Below are 8,033 nucleotides of genomic sequence, written 5' to 3' on the forward strand. Positions count from 1 at the left end.
AAATTAAGAAGTGTAAAAAAAATAACATTTTCTTTAAAAATGTTAACAGGAACATATTTAAATACATTCTGACATTAATTTTATTTTTCCTGAGCACACATAACAATCAAATTATATTTTCAACTACAGCTGTAGGCAAAATCTGTAACAGTTTGATTAAGAACTGACCAAGTCTGTATTACTATATCTTCTCAGATATAAACGTATCTGTTTTTAAATACTGTATATTTCTTCATGGATATATTTAACAAAAACAAATCTTTAGAACTGATTTATAAGGAAATACTTTTCTCTGTGCTGCATATGGTGGAAATTAGAAGTGAACTTTCTACAGATGTCTTGGAGGGAGCCACCGGACTAATTTAAAATTCCCACACAACATGGGATGAATAATATAAATTACATTACTAACCTTTAGCATTTATGCAGACTAAAATTCATATCTAAAGTCTTAAGAATATGTAGTAATGGATTCCTTGTACATTTTTTTTTTGTTCAAACAGAACAGATTTTAAAGCGGTTGACAAGAGGAGCTGTATTCGATAAAGCGATGTCCTCTGAGCATAGTTTTCCATTTGCAGACATTTCATTACCTATACCAAGTCACACCTTCAGTGCTACGAACTTGGAGAGGTGAGGCTTGCACATCATTGTGGAATACATCAGAGCCTGTCCTATCAGTTATATGTCATCGGTGAGCTGCCCTGTTGAATGCAGTTGTTTTCTACAAGACTGGCCTGTCATTCTCTGGTTCTCGTTATGGTTCATAGTTGGGTGAGAAAGGGGAATGATGCTGTGATCTCATGTCAGCTGAACCTCCAGTGATTTCTGTGGGTTGGTTAATTAATTAATTAAATAAATTTATGCGGCTGTCCCATTCCGCAGATGCGACTCTGGGTGGCTCACAACACGTTCAAAACAATAAAAAGAACCAAGTCAATGAAACATAAAGAACCTACAAGGGATGCTGAGAAAAATAAACCTAAAGCAATCAGCAGGCCATCAACAGTGCATGAGCCACTTAATCTCTCAGCTCCCATGCTCTGGAGCTCATCCAGGGCTTCAGGGCTTTGCAAAAGGCCAGCAAAGTCCAGGCCAATCTAATCTCCGGGTAGAGTGTTCTAGAGTTCATGCCCTGTGACATTGTTCATTGCTAATTTGCAGCAATGAACATCTGCAACTGCCATGGAAAACCAAGCTCAGAGAACTTCTGCAACCCAACAATCCAGCCCTCAGCTATATATCCTCTGTACCATCAGAATGTAGGTTCAAAGCTCTTTGGTTTACCTAAAATTAATTGCATGGCTTTTTGGATCCCACCAATAGGGATAAACATTTTTGGATAATTATTTCAATAGTTCTGGCAACATTAGATTGTGCTAGCTCTCAGACAGAACCTGGACCCATACTTTGCATAATCCTGGTTTGTTGAAGATCACAATTGGCTAGGATTGTGCTACATACTTAGCCCAGATCAAACTAACCACCTGATGACTTAGTGTGATATGCAAGCCCAGCCGGAGACATACAGGACTCCCCAGACAGACTGGCTTCAAACATTTGTTTACCATCATTTGGTTAGTTAAACACAGTTGGCTATATTTAAACAGCTAAGCCATTATTCTAACAAAGCCCAGCAAACTGCATGATGGCTTAGCATGCACATTAGCACAATATCTACAAAAGTACATGGTTTTGAAAGAAGCACAGCACAGGCCTGCAGATGTTCTCCAACTTGCATCCTCTGGTTGGGGCGATTTTATCCCTGAGGCACACATGGGGCATCCAACGAAGACCATCACCCCTTGCCTGGATGAAGTTACTGGGATCTTTTCCCTCTGCTGCTTCCTCGGTGGGGCCTCCTCAAAGCTCTGACTGGTTTAAACAAAATGGAAGAGGTGAAGCCAAAACCCAACTGCTGGAGAGGCATCTTCCTGGCCAGTCCTGGTGACTTCTGAGCTGAATCTGTCCCTGCAACTCAGGGGTGCCTGGGCCAAACCTAAATAGCTTCTGCATTTAGACTCCCGGTCTGCATGGTCCTTCTGAATGCATGCAAAGTCCTCTTAGGGGAACAAAGCCTTTCTTAAATTGACCCAAGGAGTGCTTAAGGATGGACAAAATATCTCTCTGAAGAGACTACAGTAAAGGGAACCAGAGCAGTGTGTTTCTGAGCATATCCAGGCATGGAGACCTTGGTAGTTCAATTTTGCCAGTTATTTTCTGGTGTGTTCTGCATTTGGGAGTGAGTTAATGAGATAATAATTCTCCCTCTGCTGCCTGCAAATGGCTCCCCACCCTTTAGGCTCAGCCTAACATCAGGGGCTGAGGTTAGCAGTTCTCAGCTAAGTGGAGTTTGCCTAGCCCAACTTGGGTGCCAGCCCTTCCAAAAGCAATCTTTCCCACCCCTAGTCGGAAAAAGGCTGTTGCTGACCAATAAGTGTCTCTTCTTATTTCTGATGCAAAACTTAATCTGAGATTCCTTGAGCAAGGCAACCATTTTGCCTAATCTACTTTGTACAGGATAACATGGGATAATTCAGCCTTCTGGAATTGGGTCCTGGGAGGAATTGTGGCTCCCCAAACTCACAATCAGCAGGACAGTTTGAGGAAGAAACAAAAGGAAGATATATTCAAAGTTCAAATACAGTTAATAGTTTAGGGCCACTTTCCTCAATAGGATGTTATTGCAGCTAGAGATCTTGGGAGTTGTAGTCTAACACATCAGGAGCAGCCAGGATGGAGTAAGCTGAGTTAGACCCTTAACAGCTGGGTTCAAACAACAGCTGCATTCCCATAACTTGCTAGGCTTGGATAGCTTTAAAGTTGGGTACAGTTTGTTTTGACTTAATACAGCATGTTAATCAGGGTTCACTGACTTGTGAAAACCCAGAAAAAGGATTAATTTGGTAACTACTGTAAGTGGTGTGGTGTAGATCCTGCCACTCAAACTTTGCAACCGGACAGTGATATAAAAGTACAATCTGAACAAAAGTAAACAACTTACATTTTTCATACTTTTTAAACATTTCCTGTATGGCTTGTGAATTTGGATCTAGGCACTGCTGTTCTCCCAAGGGTTTCAGTGTCACTCTTGAAAAGAAAGATGAGGGAATGAATAAATAAATCCTTATTTATTACAGTTATACCCCATCCCAATTAAACACTGCAAATTCTTTCATGCATTAAAGATAAAGGCAGCCAAGGATTTTGGATGGCTACAGCAGATAAGTATGTCCATGGCAGGAGAATTTGCTGTTTTTCCCTTCTCTCCCTACTTTGCTCTGGGGATGATTCAGTACTTACATGTATTCTTTGTGGTCACAGGAAGGACTTCTGGGGAGTCTTTCAAAATTCATCAATAATCTCACTGGTAAAGGTTTGGAAGACATAGTTCTGCACATACAATTATTCCTTAAACTGGTCACAATTCCTAGACCCCATGGAAAAAAAGCAAGAGATGTTATTGCAAATCTCAGCAGACATTTTGAAACAAAACTACTTACTTACATAGGTTTAAATTGGCTTGTGCATGGCTTGCTGCCTAAGCATCAAGCGAGAATTTGCAAATGAGAAAGACACAGCTAGGCAAAAACTTTAGGTGTGTGATTACTCAGGCAATCATGAGCCAGAAGTCATGATAGTTTACAGCTGGAGTTTAAGCCAGTGAAACAGTTGTAAGGGAGAGAATCTGAACGTTTAAAAATAAGTGTTACAAGTGAGGCAAGTACTGTAAAAGAAAAGGTAAGCATGCTGGCCGTGAGGGGGGAAAATCCATATTAAAACTTGAGGATTGTGCAAGAGCTCTTCTTATCAACAGATAAGGTGACTGAAGAAGTTACAAGGAGAAAAACTGGGTTGAGAAGAAGCCACCTTTGGATTGGGAAGGGCACAAACTGCTTTGCACATTTGCAAGTGGCCACAAAACATTAGTCCTCACTGAAACAAAAATTGCCCTGAAGAACTTTTTTTAATTTCTCAATCCAAGATTAAAAATAAGCAATCTGTTTTTAATATCTGAAGGAACCAGCTGTTTTCCCAGCTCTGGTAAGTACTAGACATTATCAGCCTAGGCAGTGAAACTCATCTAGACCTGCCCTGAACTTTAACATAATGATTCAACAGGCAATAGAAATTAATGGAGAACTAATCAGTTCACCCCCTTCATGAATCACTGCCTTGTCGTGGCGAAGGGGCTTGCGTAACTCAGTGAAGCCATGAGCTATACCGTGCAGGGCCACCCAAGACGGACAGGTCATGACAGAGAGTTCTGACAAAATGTGGTCCACTGGAGAAGGAAATGGCAACCCACTCCAGTATCCGTGCCAAGAAAACCCCATGGACAGTGTTAAAAGGCTAAAAGATATGACGCCGGAAGATGAGCCCCTCAGGTCGGAAGGTGTCCAGTATGCTACTGGGGAAGAGCGGAGGGCAATTCCAAGTAGCTCCAGAAAGAGTGAAGCGGCTGGGCCAAAGCCGAAAGGACGTTCAGCTGTGGATGTATCTGGAAGCGAAAAGAAGGTCCGATGCTGCAAAGAACAATATTGTATAGGTACCTGGAATGTAAGATCTATGAACCAAGGCAAGCTGGATGTGGTCAAGCATGAGATGACAAGACTGAACATCGACATCTTGGGAATCAGCGAACTGAAATGGACGGGAATGGGTGAATTTAATTCGGGTGACCATTATATCTACTACTGTGGGCAAGAAACCCTTAGAAGAAATGGAGTTGCAATCATAGTCAATAAGAGAGTCGGAAAGGCAGTAATGGGGTACAACCTCAAAAACGACAGAATGATCTCAGTGCGTATCCAAGGCAAACCATTCAATATCACAGTCATCCAAGTCTATGCCCCAACCACTGATGCTGAAGAAGCTGAGGTTGACCGCTTCTATGAAGACCTACAACATCTTCTAGAACTAGCACCAAAAAAAGATGTCCTTTTCATCATAGGGGATTGGAATGCTAAAGTAGGAAGTCAAGGAGTAATCGGAATAACAGGCAAGTTTGGCCTTGGAGTACAAAATGAAGCAGGGCAAAGGCTAATAGAGTTCTGTCAAGAGAACAAGCTAGTCATAGCAAACACTCTTTTCCAACAACACAAGAGACGACTCTACACATGGACATCACCAGATGGTCAAAACCGAAACCAGATTGATTACATACTTTGCAGCCAAAGATGGAGAAGCTCTATACAGACAGCAAAAACAAGACCAGGAGCTGACTGTGGCTCAGATCATGAGCTTCTTACTGCAAAATTTAGGCTTAAATTGAAGAATGTAGGGAAAACCACTAGACCACTCAGGTATGACTTAGATCATATTCCTTGTGAGTACACAGTGAAGGTGATGAATAGATTTAGAGGATTAGATTTGGTAGACAGAGTGCCTGAAGAACTATGGACGGAGGTCCGTAACATTGTACAGGAGGCAGCAACTAAAACCATCCCAAAGAAAAAGAAATGCAAGAAAGCAAAATGGCTGTCTGATGAGGCTTTACAAATAGCTGTGGAAAGAAGGAATGCGAAAAGCAAGGGTGAAAGGGAAAGATATAAGCAACTGAATGCAGATTTCCAGAGAATAGCAAGGAGAGATAAGAAAGCCTTCTTAAATGAACAATGCAAAGAAATTGAGGAAAACAATAGAATGGGGAAGACTAGAGATCTCTTCAAGAAAATTGGAGATATGAAAGGAACGTTTAGTGCAAAGATGGGCATGATAAAGGACAAAAAGGCAGGGACCTAACAGAAGCAGAAGAGATTAAGAAGAGGTGGCAAGAATACACAGAAGAACTATACAAGAAAGATCTTAATGTCCCTGATGTCCACGCTGGTGTGATCGCTGACCTTGAGCCAGACATCCTAGAGAGTGAAGTCAAGTGGGCCTTAGGAAGCATTGCTAACAACAAAGCTAGTGGAGATGACAGTATTCCAGCTGAGTTATTTAAAATACTAAAAGACGATGGTGTTAAAGTGCTGCACTCAATATGCCAGCAAGTTTGGAAAACGCAACAGTGGCCACGGGATTGGAAAAGGTCAGTTTACGTTCCAATTCCAAAGAAGGGCAATGCCAAAGAATGCTCAAACTATCGCACAATTGCACTCATTTCACATGCTAGCAAGGTTATGCTCAAAATCCTACAAGCTAGGCTTCAGCAATACATGAACCGAGAACTACCGGATGTACAAGCTGGGTTTCGAAGAGGCAGAGGAACTAGAGATCAAATCGCCAACATTCGCTGGATCATGGAGAAAGCACGAGAGTTCCAGAAAAATATCTACTTCTGCTTCATTGACTATGCAAAAGCCTTTGATTGTGTGGATCACAACAAACTGTGGCAAATTCTTAAAGAGATGGGAGTACCAGACCACCTTACCTGTCTCCTGAGAAATCTGTATGCAGGCCAAAAAGCAACAGTTAGAACCAGTCACGGAACAACCGATTGGTTCAAAATAGGGAAAGGTGTACGACAAGGCTGTATACTGTCACCCTGCTTATTTAACCTATATGCAGAGTACATCATGAGAAATGCCAGGCTGGAAGAATCACAAGCCGGAATTAAGATTGCAGGGAGAATCATCAACAACCTCAGATATGCAGACGATACCACCCTAATGGCAGAAAGTGAAGAAGAACTAAAGAGCCTCTTGATGAGGGTGAAAGAGGAGAGTGCGAAAGCTGGTTTGAAACTCAACATTAAAAAAACTAAGATCATGGCATCTGGACCCATCAATTCCTGGCAAATAGAAGGGGTAGAAATGGAAGCAGTAACAGACTTCATTTATTTGGGCTCCAAGATCACCGCAGATGGAGACTGCAGCCATGAAATTAAAAGACGCTTGCTCCTTGGGAGGAAAGCTATGGCAAGCCTAGATAGCATATTAAAAAGCAGAGACGTCACCTTGCCGACAAAGATCCGCATAGTCAAAGCTATGGTTTTTCCAGTAGTAATGTATGGCTGTGAGAGCTGGACCATAAAGAAGGCGGAGCGCCGAAGAATTGATGCCTTTGAACTGTGGTGCTGGAGAAGACTCTTGAGAGTCCCCTGGACTGCTAGGAGGTCAAACCAGTCAATCTTAAAGGAAATCAACCCTGATTGCTCATTGGAAGGATCGATAATGAAGCTCAAGCTCAGATACTTTGGTCACCTAATGCGAAGAGAGGACTCTTTGGAAAAGACCCTGATGCTGGGAAAGATTGAAGGCAAAAGGAGAAGAGGACGGCAGAGGATGAGATGGTTAGATAGCATCACTGAAGCAATGAGCATGAAACTGAGCAAACTCAGGGAGGCAGTGAAGGACCGGAAGGCCTGGCGCAGTATGGTTCATGGGGTCACGGAGAGTCGGACACGACTTAACGACTAAACAACAAATCAGTTCACACTATAGGACAGTGTTTCTCAACCTTGGCCACTTGAAGATGTGTGGACTTCAACTCCCAGAATTCCCCAGCCAGCCTTGCTGGCTGGGGAATTCTGGGAATTGAAGTCCACACATCTTCAAGTGGCCAAGTTGAAAAGCACTGCTATAGGATAAACACACTCAGTCCCCAATTGCTGTAATTTCTTCTTACCTTGTATTCCTGCTGCAAGCAGTAACAAAGAAAGGAAGAGACTGCACACTCTGCTCATGGTGATAGGAGTTCTTGAGTGTTAATTCTTTCTAGCAAATGCTGGGCATTTATAACAAGAGAATTCTCCCTCTTTAAAGCTGATTGGTCTTTAGAATTCCTTGAGGGAAAGTCCCACTTAATTGCAAATACCAGAAAGAAGCTCCTGTTTTAGGAAATGCACAGCTTTCACTTTCAGTCAGATTTACAGTTTAAGCACCAAGTTCCCTTCCTCTTTGCTGCCATGTATAGATCATTCTCACTGAGCGATCACAATTGGAACTGGCAACTCTGCCGTTAAATGAATGGTCACTAAGTGAACCCGCAGCTGTGCTTATGATCTTCCTTCAGTTTTCCTTTGCTTTGCAGACCTGCAAAGGTTGTCAATGTGAGGATTGGTCGCAAAGTTATTTTTTTGTTACTGT

The 8,033-nt window shown here is 42.2% G+C and overlaps 1 protein-coding gene across 1 annotated transcript; it reads right to left on the reverse strand.

The window, feature by feature from the left end:
* Positions 1 to 1,765: 1,765 nt before the first annotated feature.
* On the reverse strand, positions 1,766 to 7,660 carry LOC148216898 (C-X-C motif chemokine 10-like). Its single transcript, XM_088133167.1, has 4 exons — positions 7,573 to 7,660; positions 3,304 to 3,430; positions 3,005 to 3,090; positions 1,766 to 1,875 (listed from the first exon to the last, which is right to left on the reverse strand). Exons 1-4 carry the CDS (start codon positions 7,628 to 7,630, stop codon positions 1,820 to 1,822), a joined length of 327 nt encoding a protein of 108 aa, XP_087989293.1. The 5' UTR covers positions 7,631 to 7,660; the 3' UTR covers positions 1,766 to 1,819.
* Between the last annotated feature and the right edge of the window lie 373 nt (positions 7,661 to 8,033).

The sequence above is a fragment of the Python bivittatus genome, unplaced genomic scaffold (genome assembly GCF_059951505.1).
Source record: "Python bivittatus isolate LINGU-HERP-01145 unplaced genomic scaffold, Pbiv_v1 ctg000070_np1212, whole genome shotgun sequence".
Taxonomy (NCBI): domain Eukaryota; kingdom Metazoa; phylum Chordata; class Lepidosauria; order Squamata; family Pythonidae; genus Python; species Python bivittatus.